The sequence below is a fragment of the Mytilus californianus genome, unplaced genomic scaffold, assembly GCF_021869535.1.
Source record: "Mytilus californianus isolate M0D057914Y unplaced genomic scaffold, xbMytCali1.0.p SCAF_26, whole genome shotgun sequence".
In the NCBI taxonomy this organism is placed as follows: domain Eukaryota; kingdom Metazoa; phylum Mollusca; class Bivalvia; order Mytilida; family Mytilidae; genus Mytilus; species Mytilus californianus.
The window spans coordinates 3635664-3660654 of NW_026262675.1; the positions used below are offsets into that span (position 1 = coordinate 3635664).

Consider the following 24991-nt stretch of genomic DNA (forward strand, 5'->3'; position numbering starts at 1 on the left):
GGATTTGATTGATTGATAGTTGGTTGCTTAATGTCCAGTGGATGAGATTTGAAGACCGTAAGCTGTCTATGTACAAAATATTGATATTACAAAATATTATGACTGTTGCTAACTCTGCCAGGTTAGGAAACATGAAATATCAAGGGCCAAACACAAAAGCTTTAATGATGAAAATCACACTTGACTTCTATTTCATGGTTACTAGTTACTGGTATTCTAGAACATAGAAATCTTGTATTCTAAGCCAACAACAGTCTTCATACAAACAACCATCAATTTTACTCCCCATAAATCTTAAACAGAACTGGAAATTGTCATCAAATTGTATTGTATGGTTAATATGGTCAAACTAGATAGAAATTGGTCGAAGCAATCTGGGGTTTTTTCATAAAGAAGGAGGGATTGTGAAACAAATGGACTATGACAGAATAAAGGCAAATGTTATGGGATAAAAAGATAAAAAATGTTCTATGGTAAATTTTATTTATGATGATGCCTGGATTGGGTTTTTTTTTTTTTATAAATGTAATGTAATTTGATGCCTGGATTCAGTTCTTTTGGGGAAAGGTAATGTATGTTGATGCCTGAAGTCAGTTCTTTGGATAAATGTAATGGATGTTGATGTGTGGAGTCCGTCCTTTGGGTAAATGTAATGGATGTTGATATAAAAATAAGAAATGTATGATTGCCAAAGAGACAATTCTCCACAAGAGACCAAATGACATAGACATTTACAACTATAGGCCACCATACAGCCTTCAACAATGAGCAAAACCCATACCATATAGTCTGCTATTGAAGGCCCAAAATGACAAACGTAAAACTAATCAAATGTGAAAACTAACGACTTGATTTATGTACAAAGCAACGAATGAAAAACAAATATGATATAAGCAACAAACTACAACCACTGAATTACAGGCTGCTGACTAGGGACAGGCACATACAGAATGTGGCAGGGTTAAACTAGTTTGTTGGCGCCAATCCCTCCCCCTTACCTGGGACAGTGGTGTAACAGTACAACATAAGAACAAACTATAATCAAAGCGCGAAAGCGCTGTAAAGGCAGTTAATTACAGGTTGTCTGTATTTTTAGTCCAGTTATATCATTATCTTGCATAGTACATTGTACTTATCAGAGGTGGCTTTCAGTATTTAAGATTTAGACTTCTCTAATGATATTGAACAAGTTTTATGAATGTCATATTCTGAGCACCATATGAAGGCGATTGTTCTCACTTGTTTATGAACTAGTGCATTATGTCCAGTTTGTACCTTTTTTATCTATGTTTATAGTCAAATACTGTTTAAAATAGTTTGGCATTTTCTTTTTAGTAATAAGTAAATGTTATCAACTGTATTTTATTCAACTTTGCAAATGTGGTTTGTTACTGGTAAGTACAATGTATGGATGATAGTTGTTTCATTGGCAATCATAACACATCTCCTTATTTATATAATGATCTATATTCAACGACCTCAGGTACAAAAAAAATGTATGTAACTAAACTATGATGGGAAACCTTTGACTTCTTTCTTTAATATACACTTTTGATTTGGTACCATAGAACTATGTAGAATAAATGTACATTGCAACATGTCAACTCTTTCAATGACAATACTTTTTTTAGAAACTATAACTCCAAGCAAAATTATATTTCCAAGTATAAAGTAATTTATGAATGAAACAAGAGTACACACGCTGAAATGTCTCGCCTTCTTTACTAATCATTGATATTATGTTGATAGTCCTAAATATAAAACTTTATTACAACTGTCACATAAACTTAACTAAACATTGACCAATGCACCAAGAAAATGAGGTCAAGGTCAGATGAACCATGCTAGGCAGGCATGTACAGCTAACAATTCTTCCATACAACAAATATAGTTGACCTATTGCTTATAGTTTAAGAAAAATAGACCAAAACACAAAAACTTAAAACTGAGCAATGAACCTTGAAAATGAGGTCAAGGTAAAAAAAAACCTGCGTGACTGACATATAGATCATAAAATATTTCCATACACCAAATATAGTTGAACTATTGCATATAGTATTAGAAAAAAAGACCAAAACTCAAAAACTTAACTTTGACCACTGAACCGTGAAAATGAGGTCAAGGTCAGATGACACCTGCCAGCTAGACATGTACACCTTACCATCATTCCATACACCAAATATAGTAGACCTATTGCATACAGTATAAGAAAACAGACCAAAACACAAAAACTTGACTAAAACCACTGAACCATGAAAATGAGGTCAAGATCAGATGACACCTGCCAGTTGGACATGTACACCTTACAGTCCTTCCATACACCGAATATACTAGACCTATTGCTTATAGTATCTGAGATATGGACTAGACCACCAAAACTTAACCTTGTTCACTGATCCATGAAATGAGGTCGAGGTCAAGTGAAAACTGTCTGACGGGCATGAGGACCTTGCAAGGTATGCACATACCAAATATAGTTATCCTATTACTTATAATAAGAGAGAATTAAACATTACAAAAAATCTTAACTTTTTTTTCAAGTAGTCACTGAACCATGAAAATGAGGTCAAGGACATTGGACATGTGACTGACGGAAACTTCGTAACATGAGGCATCCATATACAAAGTATGAAGCATCCAGACCTTCCACCTTCTAAAATATAAAGCTTTTTAGCTAACGCCGCCGCCGGATCACTATCCCTATGTCGAGCTTTCTGGGACAAAAGTCGCAGGCTCGACAAAAAGGAGTTCTTAATTAAGTAATAAACTGATTCGCTGAGCGCAGCTGGATACACCCACAGAGGTCCAACCCTGAACAGTTGGGGCAAAAAAGGACACAATATTCAAGATTGATACCGGTCTGAATTTGGATTGTAATTAAATATTTGACATATTACAGTTTCTGAATAAATGTAGTCAAAGAACTTGAAATCGGTTATATGAATTGAATTTATATTCAATTAAAGATTTCTTGCTGTTGTGCAATACACTGTGCTGTTGCGCAATACTTAATAAATCTGTTGCCAGACTATAAACAAATAAAGTTCAATTTCTTCTCAATGTCATATTATAAATTTATGAGAATCAATAGGGAGATTACATCAATAGCTATAAATAATTCACCGAAGTTTCATGCGAACTGCTTAAAGCATTTTTGAGTTGTTGTCCAAAAACTGGAAAATCCCCCCTTTTTTAATGAATAAAACCCCATAACTCAGAAATGTAAAATCTAAAATTTATAAAATTCTAAAGGGAGCTTACGGATTGATAATTTAGTCTTAGATGCAAGATTTTTTTATCAGTTGTTTGTGGCTTTGAACTAGTTGTCAGTAAATTCGAGTACTCTCAGATCTGTACTTAGTGTCTTTTTGTTGTTTGGATGTACAACTACCCGGCCACGTCCACTTGTATTTGTATTTATCCATCTGATGAGTTAAGCCTCTTTCAACTGATTTTTATAGTTCGCTCTTATATTGTACTGTTACACCACTGTCCCAGGTTAGGGGGTGGGTTGGGATCCCGTGAACATGTTTAACCCCGCCACACTCTGCATGTACATGTATGTGCCTGTCCCAAGTCGGGAGCCTGTAATTCAGTGGTTGTCGTTTGTTTATGTGTTGCATATTTGTTATTCGTTCATTTTTTGTACATAAATTAGGCTGTTAGTTTTCTTGTTTGAATTGTTTTACATTGTCATTTCGGGGCCTTTTATAGCTCACTGTGCGGTATGTGCTTTGCTCATTGTTGAAGGCCGTACTGTGACCTATAGCTGTTTCTGTGTCATTTGGTCTCTTGTGGAGAGTTGTCTCATTGGCAATCATACCACATCTTCTTTTTTATATTTACATCAACAGATATAAACAATTCACCAAAGTCAAGGTGAGACAACAAAACTTAGGTTGTAAGATCTCTGAAATTTTTTACACGGTACAAGTTTTTCTAATTGTTGGAGATTGTATGGTGACAGTAACACCTGTAACTGCTTAACCCATTTCTTATGCACTTTGGTTCGATAAACTCACTGAATATCATACCACATCTCCTTATTTTTATATGCATTACAATTTACATGTGCATGTAATTGTAAATAATATTTATATATATATATCAGAACAAACTTCATTGCGTCACTTTTATTTATGCATCCTTTGGCACAATACAAGTTCTAAAATTACACAACATAAAACAACTAAATGTTATTTCAGATGAAAGTTTTGTTTCAGTTCCATTCATAGGATTTATTAGAATTTTGTATGTTTTGCCAAGTCCAATAATTAGCTCTATGTGCACGTGTTAATTGGAGACTTTTCTATCCCGTATAAGAGTTTTGGAACTTATTCTGTTTCTTTTTTTGAAAAAAGTGAGCAAACAAATCTTGCATATTTAAACCTTTGTCTGCCATCACACTGTCACCTGGATCACATAATTGATGTATTCTACATCTTTCAACTATTTCACAGTCACTGGTACAACCAACATATGCATTAGAGACATAGTTGACTAAACCACCAGGTGTCGAACATACAAGTATTTTCAGTGTTTCTGTTTTTATATGATGAAAAGGTTGCCTGAGCTCTAGGAGCTTTAGGTTTTATCACGGGATATTCTGTGCTGTCAATAATAATCCAAGTTGTAGGAAACTTTAATTTAAAGTTGGATGGCGAAAAATACCTGACTAAACCACTAAATGGCCAAGTGTTAGCCTCACGCCACTGTTTAGACATAAAAACAATCCATGTTTACACAATATTCTTAACACTAGTTTCAATCTAGAATCTAGACAGTTCAAAGTTGGTTGTATAATGCATCAATTTCATCAAAGTCATAAAAAAACTGATTTTCAAATGACACCCTATCAATTTGAATATATATGTATCTCAAACAATGTGCTGTTGGACCAAGTGTGGTCAAAACAAATAAAAATTTAGTATACAACTCTAAACCGGTATAAAAATGCATGGCTGTGTCACGTGTCTTCATTTCAAAATTCTCTGCTGAAAATATAGGCATTGATGGTGTTTGCGTAATTCCATCTGTGAAGCTCAACATTAGCTCGGCAGTTGGTGGTGGATAGTCATAAATCCTGTCTGCAGTATGAATTACTTCTTCAGGAAAACCAACTTTACAATCAAAACTTTCCTCTGGATTTCTACTACAATATTCATCAAGTTTAGTTCTTTTGTTTTCACAGGAAACTGCCCTGATTTTTCTTTTTGCGGACGATTCAGTCTCTTGCTTGGTCCAGGAAAATAGGCTGGGATTGGCAGTAGACTTAAGTCTCTGTATGGTGGGTTTGTGCCCTGAAAAAGGTTATAAAACATTAGTTTTTTGATAATTAAATGAACTTCCATTAGCAATGCATACTTTGTACGGAAGCAAGTTAACTCGTACCACGTAAACTCGTACCAAAAAAGTTAACTCGTACCAACGTAAACTCGTACCACTGGGAAGTCGTACCAATCAGAACTTGTACCACTGCAAATCATACCATTAAAAATATATTCAAAAATACGAATGTTTTATGAATTTTTTTTTGGTAAACTAAATAAAAAAAGTTGAATTACTTGAATTTTATACTAGATTTTAATGAAAACTTAGACAAAAATACGAATGTTTTATGATTATTTTTTTTTTAAGCTTTATACAAAAAATTAAAATATCTTTGAAATTTATACCAGATTTTAATGAAAACTTAGACAAAAATACGAATGTAATTTCTTAATTACCATGCTAATAATTATATTAAATTCCTTTGATTGTGTGATTATTGGTTGTTTATTAACTAATCAACTTGTTTTTTTTATCTTTAACTAATCAACTTGTATAATCATATAAGCATGGTCATATTCTGCTGAAATGTGCTGAATATTGTATAAAAATAAATTTCATACTTTCTAACTGTTGGTCATAAACAATTTTAAACCTTTAAAACACAATCAATAAATTCTTTCATTAAATAAAATTCCTTTTAGAAACAATAGAAAAATACCCAAATCTCAATGTTACTGATTTGGAATGATTAAAAATTAAATCAAATAGTTGTCAGTAAAAGTTTAAAAAAGAGTCTATTCAAGGGAGACAACAAAGCCAATCTGCCACGGTTTTCTCCATCCAATTAGACAAGGAAAATTAGCTACAAATTGGTTATTGTAATTTCAAATTATATACATTTTACAGACTTTAGAGGTATTGAGTGAAATTAAAGTATATATTCATCATTAAACACCATTTGAATGCATTTAAATAAATTGGTACGAGTTTACAATGGTATGAATTTACCGTGGTACGAGTTAGCAGTGGTACGAGTTTGCATTGGTACGAGTTTTTGTTTAGTGGTACGAGTTGACATTGGTACGAGTTTACAATGGTACGAGATAACTATAATTCCTTTGTACTACCTGTCAAAATATTAACTAGATTTATTCATTACAATCTGGATAAAACTATGTTAGCCTGATTCAATGTACATCAAAATGTATGTTATGTAAATCCAAAGGACAAACAATGAGAGACGTATGAAACAAACATACATTGTTTGTACCTAAATAACTATAATATAGATGAGAGAGATGAGATCATGTCATTGTTTTGTTCCTGTTAACATTGTCATTGATATTTTTCAAGAAAGTCTATGAGGCATAGCTTATGCATTCCTGTCATTACTACATTAGCATAATTACTGCTAAAATAATTCTCAGTATGAAATACCTCTTGTAAGAAATCATTATAATTGTAGCAAGCACCAAAAAATCTCAAACAGATCACATTGAATCGTAATCCAAAAAATTATGACGTCTTGAATTAACCACCCCCTTTTATTCTAAAACGATAATTGCGGTTGTAAACAGACTTTGGTTTATTCGCATGGCGATTACATATATAACTATATATTTTAAAAAGAAAATAGAGTTTTACCATGAATAGTTTCCTGCACGTAGTCTTTTTCAGTAAAATGTGCCTTGCAAACAACAGCTGATTGAGATGGACTCCACGATTTCATCGTGTTCTCGTCCAATCTGCGTATGGGCCATGGCGTTGATCCAACTTTTCCTTCTTTTTAAGTCATTTGGAAATGCATGTCCTCCTCTTAAATGACATCCAGGTACACAACAACAAGTACTTGGCATCGTCAATTAAAAATGCAACTGTAATAGTTGCACAGTGCAGAAACCGGAAGTTGAAGTACAGGATCGGCTACTACGGCGCCACCTATTCAGGAACGATAATTTGCTACTTTATATAACTGCGGAATAACAATAACGTTAGACGAGTTCGCGTGCTAAACAGAAATGCGCTTTAAATTGTATAATATAATTCATGTTCAGTCGACCTTTAATTATTATATCAACGACTGAAATGATTTATAAACATCTAGATTGCAGCAAGGATTTGTATAGTGAGACTATACAAATCCTTGATTGCAGATAACACTCGAAATTAACCCGACCTCTTTCCACACGGAATTCAAATAACTCTAGTTTGTCAATCGGTTGACTGCTTATAATGTAAAATACAAATATATCAAAAGTTTTTAAAACTAACAAAACACAATGATCGTTTCTCTATTTTCCAATGTAAATGAAATGAGACAAAAAACATTTGATACCGCAATAAGAAGAGGAGAGAATCAACATTTTCCGGATCTACTTGGAGCCTAATGACCCCCCACGTAGATAAGTTGGATATCGCGGAAAGAAATATTAACACGGCAACTAGAAAGGCATTAAAGCACTGCCTTTAAAAATCAGTTGAAAAGGGCTTAACTCATCAGATCGATACAAAGCAGAAAATATCCAACAAAAACACAGACCTGATGTGGCAGGGTATTTATACATCCCCACAACAAAAACGACACTAAGTACAGATCTGAGAGAACTCACAGTTACTGACAGCTAGTTCAAGCCAATAAAAACTAATATTTTTAAAAAATCATGCATCTAAGATAAAAATATCTATCAGTAAACATCCAACATCCAATGGATTTAGTGTAAAGATGTCATTAACAGTCAGCGAAAAACATGACCTTATGCAATGCCAAGACAGATTTTAGAGCCATGAATGTGCATATGTACATAAAATTAATCTTGAGTTTGATTTTAATTTACTGATAACAAAATAAATATTAATACCAATAAACCAAGCTCGTTAAACAACATCTCTGTAAAAATTAGGATGTGCTATCCCATTTAAAATAAGTTTTCTACAGGTACCATGGGTACAGCCAAATGTAAAATCAAATCTTTGTATCTATGGAAGTATTTAGTAAAGGTTTAAAGTAATTTGTGGTAATGAAATCTCTGATTTAATAATTTACCAGTAATTCATAGATTATATTCATTGAAATCTATGACAAAAAATGTGACGCCTGGATACAGTTCTTTTTGATAAATGTAATGAATGCTGATGCCTGGATTTGGTTCTTTTTAGTAAATTTAATGGATGGTGATGTCTGGATCCAGTTCTTTTGGAAAAATTTAATGGATGGTGATTCCTGGATTTGGTTCTTTTGGATTAATGCAATTGATGTTGATGCCTGGAATCGGTTCTTTAGGATAAATGTAATAACAACAACAACAATACTTTATTTTAAGAGGGTTACACAGTTAGCTATATAACTAATCTTCCCTGAGGCCCTCATCATTAAAATCAAACAAAATGCAAACATATACATTGCATACATTAGTATAAAAAGACAAGTATGATAATAATGTTCAATACACCTTGATAAAATGTTATGAAAAAATAAACGTGATGACATAATCAGTTTTCAATATTTTTTATACAGCTAGGTTGATTTCAATAAATGATCTGTTATTTTGTATTTGAAAGAATTAACATTTGTAATATTTCTTAACGGTATTGGCAAATTATTCCACAAGAATGGTCCAGAATACATAAAAGATTTTTTGAACAATTCTGTTTTTGGTTTAGGGAGTATGAGGATTCCTTGAATAGCATTTCTCAAGGGGCATGGATTTCTGTCTGAAACATAATGAAACTTGTTAGTAAGATATGATGGTGCGTCATTTTTGATGCACTTAAATGTCATCACAAACTTGTGATATTTTATTCTCTGTTCAACTGTCATCCAGTTTAAGTGTTTGAATAAGGGCTCGGAAGGAGCGAAAGGGTCTGTTTCTAGTATTGATCTAGCAGCTCTCTTTTGTAATTTTAATATTCTATTTAAACCCTCACTGCTACAACTACTCCACACTATACAACAATAATCAATTAGTGGCAAGATATAACCATTATAGAATAATTTTCTGCAGTCTAGATTTAGAAATTTCTTAATCTTTAATAGTAGATATAGCCTAGATGAAATTTTTTAGCAGATCACATTAATTTGGTTTGTCCATGTGAGGGAAGGGTCAATTTTAATGCCTAAGAGACTTTCACATGTGGATTTAATTCTCTTGGGTATAATGTAATGGATGTTGATGTCTGTATTCAGTTCTTTTTGGTAAATGTAATGGATGGTGATGCCTGGATTTAGTTCTTTTTGATAAATGTAATGTATGTTGATGCCTGGATTCAGTTCTTTTGAGTAAATTTAATGGATGGTGATGCCTTGATCCAGTTCTTTTGGATAAATGTAATGAATGGTGATTCCTTGATTTGGTTCTTTTGGGTTAATGTAATGGATGTTGATGCCTGGAGTCAGTTCTTTAGGATAAATGTAATGGATTTTATGCCTGGATTTAGTTCTTTTGGGTATAATATAATGGATGTTGATGCCATGATTCAGTTCTTTGGGCAAATGTAATGGATGGTGATGACTGGATTCAGTTCTTCGGGTAATGTAATGGATTTTGATGCCTGGATTCAGTTCTTTTTATGCAACCGCAAAAATCGTTTGTATAATGCTATCATGTCGTTGTTGACATTGTCATCGTCCGAAGACACATTTGGTTTCCGTACAATAACTTGAGTTTTAGTGAATGGATCTCTATGAAATTTTACCAGAAGGTTCAATACCACAAAAAGAAGGTTGGGATTGATTTTGGGGGTTATGGTACAACAGTTTAGGAATTAGGGGCCAAAAACAAGCATTTTTGTAGTTTCCAGACAATAACTTGTGTGTAAGTGTATGGATCTCTCTGAAATTGTACCACAAGGTTCTATATCACTAAGGGAAGGCTGGGATTGAGTTTGGGGGTAATTGCCCCAAACTTTCCGGAATTAGGGGCAAAAAAGGGGCCAAAAACAAGCATTTTTCTTGTTTCCAGACAATAACTTGTGTTTAAATGTATGGATCTCTCTATAATTGTACTACAGGGTTCCATACCACAAAGGGAAGGCTGGGATTGAGTTTGGGGGTTATTGCCTCAAACATTTAGAAATTAGGGGCAAAAAAGGGGCCAAAAACAAGCATTTTTTCTAGTTTCCAGACAATTACTTGTGTTAAAGTTTATGGAACTCTCTGAAATTGTACATTTTTTCCTGAAAAGAAAATAATCTTCAAAATTTCAAAAAAAAATTGGTGGGGGGGAGGGGGATTTTTTTTGGGGTTCACATCTTTTTTCTTTCAAAATATTTGAAATTTCAAATATTTTGAAAAAAAATTTTTGGAGGGGATTTTTTTTGGGGGGGTTCATACTTTTTTACTTCAAAATTTTCAAAATTTCAAATTTTTCAAAATTTTTTTTGGGGGGGGACAAATTTTTTGGGGGATTTTTTTTTCATAATTTTTTGGTTTTTTTCCCCAAAAATTTTCCATTTTTACATTAATTATTTCTGATTTATATATAAAAGCAACAAATACTGATATGGTAGGAAATACACACCAAACAGGGTGTGTAAATTATTATATATAACAGATTAACTAAGTATTGTGCAATAGCACAGTATTGCGCAATAGCAAGAAATCTTCAATTGAAAATAAATACAAATCTTTTAACCAATTTCAATGGGATTAAATTAAGTCTTTAATTTTTGGGGGTTCTAACCTTGTATAACTATTTTGGATATTGGGCCCCATTTTTAAATTGGTCTACATTGAGGTCCAAAGGGTCCAAAATTAAACCTTGTTTGATTTCATCAAAAACTGAATTATTGCGGCTCTATGATATGCTGAATCTTATTGTGCATTTAGATTTTATATTTTGGGCCATGTTTTCAAATTAGTCCATATTAAGGTTTGAAGGATCCAAAATTAAACTTTGTTTGATTTCAACTAAAATTAAATTTTTACTGTTTTTTGATATGCTGAATCTAACCATGTTGTTAGATTTTGGATATCACACCATACTATGTAAATTAAATGTCCCATTTCAAATTTTTAAGATCTTTGACCACATTTATTTTGTGTCAGAAACCTATGTTATGTCAAAAATTTGATCACAAACCAAATTCAGACAGTATCAAGCTTGAATATTGTGTCCAAACTTGCCCCAACTGTTCAGGGTTCGACCACTGTGGTCGTATCAGGCTGCGCCAGGCGAAACATTTTATTGATAAATGTAATGGATATTGATACCTGGATTCAGATCTTTTGAGTAAATGTAACAGATTTTGATGCCTGGATTTGGTTCTTTTGGGTAATTTTAACGGATGTTGATGCCTGGATTCAGTTCTTTTTGGTAAATGTAATGGATGTTAATGCCTGGATTTAGTTCTTTTTGGTTAATGTAATGGATGCCAATATGATCAGACAAAAATTTGGTTATTGATATACGGTTGTAGTGAACAGTTGTATGGCAGATGTGCAGTCCAGTTGTTTATGTGCATTAACTTATAAACTGATTAACCAATGCTTTTCAAATTTTAATAGTTTGATATTGATGACAAAATTTAGGTCAAGTTCAATATTGGCTACTAGTATTTTCACATTTGCAGTTCTAAAGTCATGGTCTTGGATGAAATGGAAAATGTCACTTTATGTTGTTTCTGTGCAATAACTAATGAACCATTCAACCAATGCTTTTCTCATTTTCATGTTGTTATTAATGACAAAATGGAGATCAAGTAAGATATCGAACGTGTTGGTTTTGCTGTTCGAGTTATTGCCTTTCATTGCTTAAACAAATAGAAAATTTGGTTTGAAAATGACAGCCTAGTGTTATAGTTTATTCTAATGTTGTGCTGTTATATCACTCTCCCAGGTTAGGGGAGAGTTGAGAACTCTCAATAGAATGGAGAATGGAAACAGGGAATGTGTCAAAGAGACAACAACCTAATCAAAGAGCAGAAAACAGCCCAAGGCCACCAGTGGGTCTTCAATGAGGCTAGAAAATCCCAAACCCAGATGAGGGCTTCCGCTGGCCCCTAAACATTAATTTTTAATAGTTTGGTGAAATGGACACCACACCTAACTCCAAAAACATACAAATGATCAAATTTTAATAAAAACAAGACTATCAAAGGCTACAGGTTCCTGACTTAGGACAGACACAAAAATGTGATGGGGTTAAACATGTTTTGTGAGATCTCAATCCTCCACCTATACCTCTAGCCAATGTGGAATAAACAAAAATAAAACAATACGCACAGTAAAACTGTTAAAAAGAAGTCTGTGTTCGATTTTAGAATAAGTAACAAAAGAAACTTAGCAAAATGACAATGATCAACATACATTAACAAAGGACTACTGGCAGTTACTGACATGCCAGCTCCAGACCTCAATTAAACTGACACTGGACGTTAAGCAACCAACAATCAATCAATCAATAAAACTGATGGAAAGATTATGTCTTCATCATATGAAAATCAACCACAATCCCTCTCTTTAAGGATTTAGTATCATGCCATCATAAATTATACGAGAAGAACAAAACCCATATCATTTTAAAAAAAAACATGTTTCACCATGCCCCAATCTTTAAGTGCTTGACCTAAGTCAGGAGCCTGTAATTCAGTGGTTGTTGGTTGCTATCTGCCATATTTATTTTTCATTCATTGATATTAACATAAAATTGGCAGTTGTTTTTTTTCTTCTTTGAATTGTTTTAAATTTTATCATGTGGGGGGGGGGGGGGGCTATTGTTGTTGACAGCCTTGTTCTCTGGTGGATAGTTGTCTCATTGGCTTTCATACCACATACCTCCATATTTATATTTATATAAATCTACCTCATCCAATAGCAGGCTCTTAATTTTGGGTAAATTTAATGGATGGTGATGACTGGATTCTGTTCAGATATTAAACATGTCTATCTCAATTTGAATTGGCTCTAAATTTTACAGAGGATCTGAACCGGTATACAACAAGTATGGCATGAATGTCTTTTGTGAGATAATTACTGACTTTTGCTTACATATAATTCAAAGGAACCAAACACAAAACTCACCAGTCAGTATGGTTAAATCCAAAGCTAGCAGAATTTGTAATGTGTAAGATGAATTCATTGTTAGAAAAATCAGTGATAAATCTTCATGGGTTTCTGATATAATTAATAAGTTGTTACACATGTGCTTTGGCTCTAAGTGACCAAAATGTTGCAGACTGGAACTGGGTTGTATTCTTAGAGACAAGATTATTATAGCAGTAGAGTATCATGGAAATACAACATAAGGTTACTAAGAAATAAAGCTGAACCCATAAGTCAAAGTGAATGATGTGATATAAGATCACTTTAGTGGTGAAATATACTACTGTAATATTTTTAGAAATTAATCTCAAGTTCAAGATAGAAAATCCATCATATTCTATGTCATTAGCAGTTGTTGTATAAAATAAATGTATTGGATACTGTAAATTCAGAAATTATTGCGTGCATTTATTATTGCGATTTTTGAAGAATGGACATAAATGCGAGATTAATTATTGCGATTTCAGGAAAAGCTGCATACAGATATATGCATCAGATATCAGAATGTGAGTTCTTATTATTGCGATACTCATACAGTCGCATAATTCACATTAATAAAAACCTCGCAATAATTTCTGAATTTACAGTAAGCACTGAAGAAAGAACCAAAATGTGAAAGTTAAGGTTTTCATTTGTTTAATTAGTAAAATTACTACATACAACAGTTTTCAAAAATACAGATACTTCTTAAAAAGTACCAATTTGAACATTAAAGTAAATGAAAAATCATTTAACACATGTTTTTATATCTAGGTGCCTAAGAGCTATCAATTACTCTTCACTACATCAAAACATTGGGATACTCTGTATAAATGTATCAAGGTTTACATTTTATGCAATTACAAATATTTCATTTAACTCAATTTATACAAAAATTTCGTAGTAAAAATATGCAAATGAACAAAGAAAATTATAAACATATATCACACAAATAAACAATATTAATGGTATATAGCACCATGAGACATTTCCTTTTGACAAACATACTGGAATGATATATATATATATCATCAATTGAGAAACTAGAAAAAAGAATGTCCCCAAACAAAGTCTTTTGGGTCTGAATTTTCATGAGAGAACAGAATTTTATTGTTTTGCACTGGAAGTAACCTGTCGGTAAGACTCAATGCCCCTTGTATGTTTCATGATATAAAGATATATGAAAGAAAAGGTTGATTCTGGACTAAGTTCCAGTATTCTTACTATTCTGATTAACAAAAGCATCCTGACAAAGTCGATGCATCACCATGTGAGAAAATGAAATAAAATTTGTGTCTAGCTTTTCTTATAAAAGGATTTAACTTTAGATGTATAAAAACTTACTTACTTGTTTTTGACTCTAATATGAGTGCTAGTGACCAACCAAGTCTTAACAGTTATTTACTAAGTGTGATTGAATATATTTAGACAGGTCAATTCCAGTTCACATTTAGTTAAAATATTTTAGATTTGATCCTTTACTGTTCTATCACAAAATAAGACAAGTAATGGGGAATTAAAACTATTCCATATTGGTATCATTAAAGTATTTAGTATAGTTCAGTACAAATAAATGGAGAATGTGTCTATGTCCCCCGCTTGCATATAACGTTATAAAGGGACATAACAAAAGAAGTGTAAAAGTGAAATTCGAACTTGATCTGTGTTTTATGGTAATAAGCATTGTGTATGAGTTTCATAACATTTGGTTGAGGCAAACTAAAGAACGGAAACCAATTTTGGGACATACGTACGTACAGAGGGACAAGGGTAACACTTAATGCCCCCTTCGCCTAGCGGCGGGGGCATAAAAATTATATTGCATTAATTTCCAGGGTCTTCACATAACATCAGAAACAATTAGGTTAACAAGTAATCAAGCCAGTCAATTAAATTTTTAATCCAATCTTAACTCTTAGTTTCAACATAATTCTGAATTCAAATAATGGATACATCACAGTTAGATGAAATTAAGAAAACAACAATGAACAACATTTTTTTTTCATAGTAAAAATATTTTCTATGCAGTCTTTAAGAACCTGGAAATTAGCTCGTTTCTTCTTGTGATTCTGTAGCAGGTGGGGAACTTTCTGCTGAACTGGATTCATTATTAACACTTGTATCAGCTGGTTTAGGAGAATTTGCTGGTTTAGGAGAATTTGCTGGTTTAGGAGAACTTGCTGGTTTAGGAGAACTTGCTGGTTTAGGAGAACTTACTGGTTGGGGAGAGTTTGCACGTTTTGGAGATTTGGTTGGTTTTGGAGAATTCTGTAAATTCTTGGGAGGTCTACCAGGTCCTCTTCCTGAGCCCCGACCACGTCCTCTACCTCTACCTCTGCAAAAAATAAAAAGATTATTATAAAAACCTGACCTCACTGTGAATTGAATGAACCTTGCAAACATGAATTTTAAGTCTTTGGATTTCTAAACTTTTGGTTATAACATTCCTCAAGGTAAATCCTTAAAATGCATCAGATAGCAATGTTCCTCAACAAAAAGTACATTTTGTCAGTTATTGTTTGCAAAATTAGCATGGAAGTCTATGTCTAATGATGAAAAACAACGCATTAAATACTGCTGACAGAAAAACTGTCCAAAAATTTGTTTTTTTAAATGTGTAAAATATCCAGGTTCCCTGAGGTATAAGTGTATATATTTGTGCAAATGCATTGGTTTTATTTGGTACACAATTCTATCTACTTAATTTGATGCCATGAAGATCAATTCAACTAAACAGAGTGCCTTATTAAGTTGTAAGTGATAATACTTATTTCTATTTCTCTTAGTTATTAATTAAATCTGTTTGAGTGATATATCTAGGCAGTAATAAAATGCTCGGCTGGGCGCAGCTTGATACGACCGCAGAGGTCGAACCCTGAACTCTTGGGGCAAGTATGGACACAACATTCAAGCTTGATACAGCACTGAATTTGGATTGTGATTAAATATTTGACACAGCATAGGTTTCTGACACAGAATGAATGTGGTCTAAGAACTTAAAAAATTTTTAATTTACCTATTCAAACCATATCATTACTATTTGCTTTTATATAAATCAGAAATAACCAATTTAAAATGGAAAATTTTAAAGAAAACAAAGGAAAAAAAAATCCCCGCTCAAATTTTTTGAACCCCCTTATGGTTTATCACCCCCAAACTCAATCCCAGCCTTCCCTTTGTGTTACAATGTATGGTGCCTTGCAGTACAATTTCAGAGAGATCCGTACACTTGAACACAAGTTATTGTCTGGAAACTAGAAAAATGCTTGTTTTTTGCCCCTTTTTGGCCCCAAATTCCTAAACATTTAGGGCAATTACCCCCAAACTCAATTCCAGCTTTCCCTTTGTGATATGGAACCTTGAAGTACAATTTCAGAAAGATCCATACACTAACACACAAGTTATTGTCCTGAAACTAGAAAAATGCTTGTTTTTTTTCCCCTTTTTGGCCCCTAATTCCTAAAATTTTGAGGCAATTACCCCCAAAATCAATCCCAGCCTTTCCTTTAGTGGTATGGTACCTTGCAGTATAATTTCAGAGAGATCCATACACTTGAACACAAGTTATTGTCTGGAAACTAGAAAAATGCTTATTTTTGGCCCCCTTTTGGCCCCTTATTATTAAACGTTTTGGGCAATTACCCCCAAACTCAATTCCAGCTTTCCCTTTGTGATATGGAACCTTGTAGTACAATTTCAGAAAGATCCATACACTTACACACAAGTTATTGTCATGAAACTAGAAAAATGCTTGTTTTTTGCCCCTTTTTTTGCCCCTAATTCCTAAAATTTTGAGGCAAATACCCCCAAAATCAATCCCAGCATTCCTTTTGTGATATGGAACCTTGTGGTACAATGTCACAGAGATCCATACACTAACACATAAGTTATGTCTGGAAGTTACAAAAATGCTTATTTTTGGCCCCTAATTTCTTAACTGTTGGTACCATAACCCCCAAAATCAATCCCAACCTTCCATTTGTGGTATTGAACCTTGTGGTAAAATTTCATAGAGATCCATTCACTTAAACTAAAGTTAGAGTGCGAAAACCAATGTGTCTTCGGACGACGACAACGCCAACGTCATACCAATATACGACCACAAAAAAATTTTTGCGGTCATATAAAAATGCCTTACAATTGACATTGAATAAAGCCATTTATATGTAACCCTGAATAGCCACTAAACAACAAAGTTGTATCAAACAAATATTACAAAATCATAACTAAATCATCACAGGTTTCCCCATTTCCCCATGTCATAGTCAAGGAAGATGATGATTATGTAGCAATATGAGACCTAGAGATTCTACTACCAGTGAGATTATAAATTCTTATCATTTAAAAGATTTCAGTTTCATCAACACTTTACCCTTAATTAAGAACAAGATAAATACATAAATCACAAAACCATCAATTCTATGTGTTAAACTGTTTTACAGAAAACAAAATGTTTGCAACCTTAAATGTGGTAGTGGTAAACCATGAACAATAAAACTGTTAGCACGAGAAATGTCACTACTGTTTTGCAGCATAATAAAACAAATTACTTTGATTAAATGACACACAACTACATTTAAATTTGAGTAGATATCCTTTTTCATGCACCTCTAAATTCAGCAGGCAATGACCAAGAAGAACAAACAGAACCATTGAAGGTCAACTTTTTTATAACAAAAAGAATCTTTAAATTCTGAAATCACTGGATCATGACAAGATTGCGTGTTAAAGGGGCACTAGCTGTCAAATTCATGTTTACCGATTTGACTCAAATTCTCATATTTGATTTATAACCATGTAAAACATTTATCCAAATTATAAAAAGTCTAAAATAAAGAATTTACAGGTTGTGGGCTCGATAATATGTACTTTGTTTCCTGTGTATTTTAGTCTTGATGCCATCTAATTAACTATCGAGTTGACCTCCGAATACCTCCGATGGTCATATAAGCGATATAAACATAAAAATAGATTTGATTGATTTTTTATTTTTGGTGTTTTAACGCCACTTTAAAGCACCGCTTTTGGGCTATTTCGTGGCACCCAGTTTTTATTGGTGGAGGAAGCTGGAGTGCCCAGAGAAAACCACCGACCTTCGATAGGAAAACTGACAATCCTAGTCAATTAAGATTGGAGTCGAGTGCACCCGCACGAGCAGGGTTCGAACTCACAACCTCAGTGTTGACTGGCTAGTGATTACAGTAGTAACTACTTAGACCACTCGGCCACCGAGGCCCCTCATAAAAATAGATATAAATAGTAAGTGAACTCCATCGTTTTTACCTGTATAAGAATGATTTTTTGTGGATCGAATCAGTAAATCAAATGATTTACCTTTGTTCGACTTTGAATGTTGACATTTTTTTCCTTTAAATAACTTAACACGCACAAAGCATGTGTTATCCATCTCTAGCTAAGGGGTTAGATTGAAGTTCACATGAATACGGATTCAATGAGGTCAAATTATTCACTTACAAGTGAAGAATTCATCATCAACGTCTCTTAGCTTATTTTGACAAAATTGAACCATACTGGCTGCTAAAAGCAAATTATTATTTCACTATTTCACTTTCATTAATGATTGAACAAAAAAAAAACATACTTTAGATTTTTTATATATCTCGTAGCTAGTGCCCCTTTAATAATGATCATGCTGGAAAAGTAACAACCATGTCTCGTCTTGGCAACAAATTTGTGACATTCATTTCATGACAAAAATTGTTTATTTCTTTTGGACATGTTCTTCTACTAACCTTCCTCGCTTTGAAGCAGATTTTGGTGTTTTGAGTGTTTCTGGTCCTTTACAACTTTGACATTTCCATGGACCATTTGGTATTGACTTCAGTCCAACACAGAATGTATGATAACCTCTATCACATTTGTCACAGAACATCATTTTATCCTGAAAGTAAAATATAAATTGTGCTTAGTGGCAGTCAGATTTCTGACATGTATCCTTGTTATTTCACTCCAAAACAATATTTTCAACAGATTGGTCTTTTTTTTCTTTCTCAAAAATGTTTCATCATTTTTTAATTTGAATTACAGTATGCTGCACACTAAAATTTTCATTTTAGTTATGCTTTCTCTTATTCCATATGTGAAGTAGGACTAAGTGAAATGCCAATACTTTCTACATTACCAGTTTGGGCTGTGAACCTTTTTGAAAATGTAAGCAATGACAACACTACCATATGGTAATCAATCTCATTAAAATGCAGATCCTGTGTCCAGCTATGCTTACAAGAATATGACAACACTCCATTTTATTTTCTGTTCAGTTAATTATTTATCAGCCAATGAAATTTCAGCCTACACATTTTTGCATACCTGCCAACCCTCCCGTTTTGAGCTGGTCTGCTCCTGCTAATAAAATCACCCGCTTTCGGTTATTTTGACCTGGAATAGCCGCATTCGTAATTCTCTGGCGTTTTCATTACTTTCAATAAAAATAAATAAACAATAGGCGATCATTTGAAAACTTTGGTCAGTAGTTTTTATATTTGATATATAAGTAATCAAAATTCAGTTCTGCTATGTCAACTCCAACAAGATAGAAGTCTTTGTATGGACCAAGCGGCAGTGTAAAAAAGAAGAAATATGACAGCTGAGGGGGAGATCTCCCTCTTTGAAGGTTTCAGAGGTTGGCAGGTATGTTTTTGACTGTGTGTGTTAATCAGATAAAACCAGAGGATCCCAAAAGGTCTTTAAAACAGACAGTAGAATGACACATTTTAAAATCCTTGTAAGCATAGCTTGGACACAGGATCTGCATTTTAATCATATTGTATGGCAAATTATATAGGTAGAGAAAAAATGTTATATTTTAGGTTTCATCCCTACCTCTTTTGTTTAAGTATAATAAATAAATTCAAAAATTAAACTAATACAATGATGATAGCAGTATGGAACTTGAATTACAACAAAAACTAATCAAACACTTGAACAACAACTTTATCAACTGCAAATCTATTGTGCATTGTGCTTTTTTATCTACCTTGCCAACAACATATCGACTTTGATTACATGCAACTCAATAATACATTGTATCTTCAATGACATAACAAAATCAGTAATAGTTTGTGATAATGAGAACTAAAGCCATTCATTAGTGCTCTAAGATTTACATATTAAAACACTAACTTTCTTACGATACTTTGAAACAATTTTCTTCTGAAAAATAAATTGACAAAATAAAACCTGATTGTTGTAGCAATGAAGGAAGATTTTAATGAATCTAATATTTAATGAATAGTTTAAGCTGTCAGTTACCACAATCTATTTAAATAAACATATGATACAGATTGCATCACATGTTTCTTGAGGAACATTACTTTTGTATATTCTAGAACAAAAGCAAAAAAAGCATGGATGAAATACCATAAACATAAAAAGCATCAAAACCAAAAGGCCAACTTTGCAAGAAGATGTTGCAAAAAAAAGTTAGAAAAAACATATCATATCTCAATACAACATGTGTTTTATTAGAAGAATTTTAAAAAATGTTGTTTTATGTTACTCATCAAACTTTTAAATGCGGATAAATTTTACATTCAGTTTTGTTATCTGACTAGAAAAAAAAGGCACCCACCCACAAACCCATCCCCCAAAATAATGCAAATTTCCAATTTTCCTATGTTTATTAAGAGTAAATATGCATATCTACAAAAAGAAACTATCAAAGGAAAAAAATAATAGTTTTTTGTTTTTTTTTGCTCATCAAATCATCATCCCAAAAATGGTTTCCAATTTCCAATTTTACAATATTCATCCAAGGTTGGTTTGGATAAGTGTAAATTACACTCAAATTTGATCAACACTAAAAAAATATTAAATGTGAAATATGTTGATGTCCCCTCACCTGAAATGATTTCAAACTTTCAATTTTTTGGTTAATCTTATTATCATTCAAGATACTAAATCAGTGTTCCAGCCAGGATTTCAAAAGGGCAGGGAGCCAATCACGAAAAGGGCACTTTAGCACGCGGATTGATAATTCAAAAGGGCATGTCTAACATAGCCTTATGTAAACAGCAGGGGTTTCAGCTAGGAGTTTGAGGGCTTTAGTCACTATTACGCAAGATGAAAATCAATCTTATTTTGGGTAACAGTATGGGACCAAGGACTTATATATCTAGCTATACATATGGTCAAGTCCTTCAAGGACCAGGATCTTTTTATGCTTTAGGCATGCTAAAATGTAGGCAGTCATGGCATGATTTGACTGGTGTGATGCTTAAATATGAATATTAGAACAAGGATCTAGTTCACAATTTCTGTTATATTCAGAGGACATCCTGATAAAAAAAATCAATATTTGGAATTCATTTTTATAAACATGGAACGATTAAAATGACTGTAAATTTTTTAATTTATCAAGAAGAGATCACATTTACTTTTGATTATTAAACGAAATGAAAACAGGAAGTAACAAGAGGATAGTAAATTTAGAATGAATCCGGATTCATCTACGGATTGGTTCGTGTTTAACAAAAAGGCAGAAAATTATCATTTTTTAAAATTAAGTTGCTCAGTAGGGAAATATATTTATCTCTCTCGTTTAATTTGATACTAAATGATTTTGTATTTTACGTTTAAGTGTCTATTATATTTATAAGAATACGTTCACGCATGCACGGTACATAATAAAGAACGCACCTGTTTGACTCGTGAAAATATTTTTGAATGTTATGAATAAAGTTTTATCTTTATAAACGAAATTGTCATAAATATTTTAATAAAAAGTTATATAAAATGTGACGAAAATACGTTCAAATGACAAAAAAATACCTCAACCGACCTGCAATTAGTGATCATTAGAGAAAAAATTTGAAATCAAAATGCGATTGCGAACTGCCAGAGGAAAAATAGTTTTGTTCAATTGACGAAGCTACAAAACGATCTTTGCCATGGATAAACGAACTGCAAATTGTGGTCTTTTGAGAAATATTGAAATTGAAATGCTGACTGACTGCTTTTACTGGGAAAAATAATTATAATGGTCAATTATGAGGTTTAATTAACGGATTAGTGACCCATATGATGGTGATAAGCGGATTACTTGTAATCACAAATTATAACACCTGCTGCAAATGTTAATTAGTTAGGGTCATAAACTTGAAGACAGGTAGAATTATAGTATTTTCATCAAAATATTACGACAATAAAGACATGGACTTGCGAAAAAGGGCAGGGCGTCTTATAAAGAGCACAGGGCAGCTGTTGTGAAAGGGTGGGCCCGACGGCCCTGTGAAAACGACCAAGCTGAAACACTGCTGATAAGAATAAACTTCTTTTAAATTTGAAGGGGAAAAGACACTAACGTGCAAACTAGACAACAACAAAGTAATATTAGAACAGATAGGTCATAAACATTATATCCTTTACTACTTCACTGAAAGGGATACAATTTATCTGCTGCCAAAACCCAAGGGCAGTAATGTTGTGTCAACTAGAGGCTCTAAAGAGCCGGTGTTGCTCACCTGCATCCTCAACAATAGCCACTTTTTAGTTAAAATCATCATTAAAAGGGAATAACTCTATTTCTAAAGGAGTTAACTGACATTTTCAGTCATGTTGACATATGTGTAGATCTTATCCTGCTGATAATTTTTTCTTTTTAAAGTTCCTATTATTTATTATAGTTTTTAAGATACTTGTAATAGGCAAAAGATGCAAAAAAATGTTTAAAATTATCAAAGGACAATAACTCCAATAACAAGTCGACTGAAGATTTCTGCCATTATTTGTAGATTTTGTCTTGCTGATCATTTGTGCTATATAAAGTTTCTATCCATCTATTACAGTTTTCAAGATAATAGGATGAAATTAGGGAAAAATCATCATTAAAAGGCAATAACATCAATAAGGAGTCGTTTGCAATTTCAGTCATGTTAACTTATCTGTAGATCTTGTCTTGCTCATCATTTTTGATAGTTATAGTTTCTATCTATCTATTACAGTTTTTATGATATTAGGCAAAAACGAAAAAAATTGGTAAAAATTGTCATTAAAGGGCAATAACTCTAATAAGGTGTCAACTGAAGATTTCACTCATGATGACTTACTGTGAATTCAGAAATTATTGCGTGCATTTATTATTGCGATTTTGTCATTTTAGACTAAAATGCGATTTTAATTTTTGCGATATTGAGAAAAATCCTGTTTAATTCATATAAAATATTTCAAAATGCGAGTTTAAATTATTGCGATTATAACCCTGTCGCATTTTTCGCAATAATAAAAACATCGCAATAATTTCTGAATTTACAGTATTTGTAGATCCTGTTGTGCTGATCATTTTTCCTTTCAAAGATTCTGTTTATCTATTATAGTTTTTAAGACACTATGCAATAACGCAAATAAACTGTTAACACAGAGATACCTTTTCATTATTTTGATAGTAAAATGCAATTGTTGAAATCAAAATAGCAATACTTTAACATGTAAGTTATGCAAAATATTCAAAGTCAATGAACCGTGACTAGGATGGAAATAGGATGTGCCAATGCTAATACAACTGTATACTTAATATCCTTGATTACAAATATAACTGAGTGGGTCCCCATAAACTGACCTAATCACAAATACATTGTTGATGCCACCGCCACCCGAAACGGCATTCCTATTTCAAGCTTTTTGACTCTGTCAAGGCGAGATAAAAATTGGTTAAATCGTTAGTAAAGGGCAAAACTCTAATAAGGAGTTGTCTGATGATTTTGGTCATATTGATTTCTTTGTGGATCTCGTCTTTTCTGCTATTTTAAGTTTCTATCTATTATATTTTTTGAGATAATAGGCAATAATGTTAAACAAGAGTGCTTACTCTGAAATGACTCGCCTGCTTTACTGACCATTGACTTTATGTTGATAGTCCTAAATATAAAGTTTTACATAAGCTTAACATGATCCAAGAAAGTGAGGTCACGGTCAGATAAAACAAGCCAGAAATACATGTACACCTTACAATCATTCCATACACCAAATACAGTTGACCTATTACTTATAGTATACAAGAAACAGACCAAACCATGAAAACTTTATATTGACCAATGAACAATAAAAATGAAGTCATGGTCAGAAGAACCTGCCAGACAGACATGTACACCTAACAATCATTCCATACACCGAATATAGTTGACCTATTGCATATAGTATCTAAGAAATAAACTGAACCAGTAAAACATAACATTGACCAATGAACCATTAAAATGAGGTAAAGGTCAGATGATACCTGCCAGACAGACATATACACCTTACAATCATTCCATACACCCAATATAGTTGACCTTTTGCTTATAGCTGATAGTTTAAGAAAAACAGACCAAAACACAAAAACTTACCATTGAGCAATGAACCATAAAAATGACGTCATGGTCAAATAAAACCTGCCAGACTGACATGTACATTGTAAAATATTTCCATACACCAAATATAGTTGACCTATTACATACAGTATTAGTAAAACAGACCAAAACACAATAACTTAACTATAACCACTGAACCATGAAAATGAGGTCAAGGTCAGATCACATCTGCCAGTTGGACATCTACACCTTACAATCATTACATACACCAAATATTGTAGACCTATTGCTTATAGTATTTGAGATATGGACTAGACCACGAAAACTTAACCTTGTTCACTGATCCATGAAATGAGGACGGGTGAATACTGTCAGACAGGCATGAGGACCTTGCAAG

At 32.9% G+C, this 24991-nt stretch overlaps 2 protein-coding genes across 3 annotated transcripts in view; both read right to left on the reverse strand.

The window, feature by feature from the left end:
- Window positions 1-4118: 4118 nt before the first annotated feature.
- LOC127732732 (uncharacterized) lies at window positions 4119-7219 on the reverse strand. The gene is made up of 2 exons (XM_052241929.1): window positions 6916-7219; window positions 4119-5300 (listed from the first exon to the last, which is right to left on the reverse strand). The coding sequence occupies exons 1-2, from the start codon at window positions 6998-7000 to the stop codon at window positions 4786-4788; spliced, it is 600 nt and encodes a 199-aa protein (XP_052097889.1). The 5' UTR covers window positions 7001-7219; the 3' UTR covers window positions 4119-4785.
- A 6709-nt stretch (window positions 7220-13928) lies between these two features.
- LOC127732713 (uncharacterized) overlaps window positions 13929-24991 on the reverse strand; it is a 35914-nt gene continuing 24851 nt past the window's right edge. For both annotated transcript variants that reach the window (XM_052241894.1, XM_052241893.1), the window contains exons 13-14: window positions 19042-19190; window positions 13929-15623 (exon numbers count right to left, since the gene is read on the reverse strand). In XM_052241894.1, coding sequence (XP_052097854.1) covers window positions 15335-15623; window positions 19042-19190 — 438 coding nt within the window. In that variant the 3' untranslated portion in view covers window positions 13929-15334. The remainder of the gene's footprint in view (window positions 15624-19041; window positions 19191-24991) is intronic.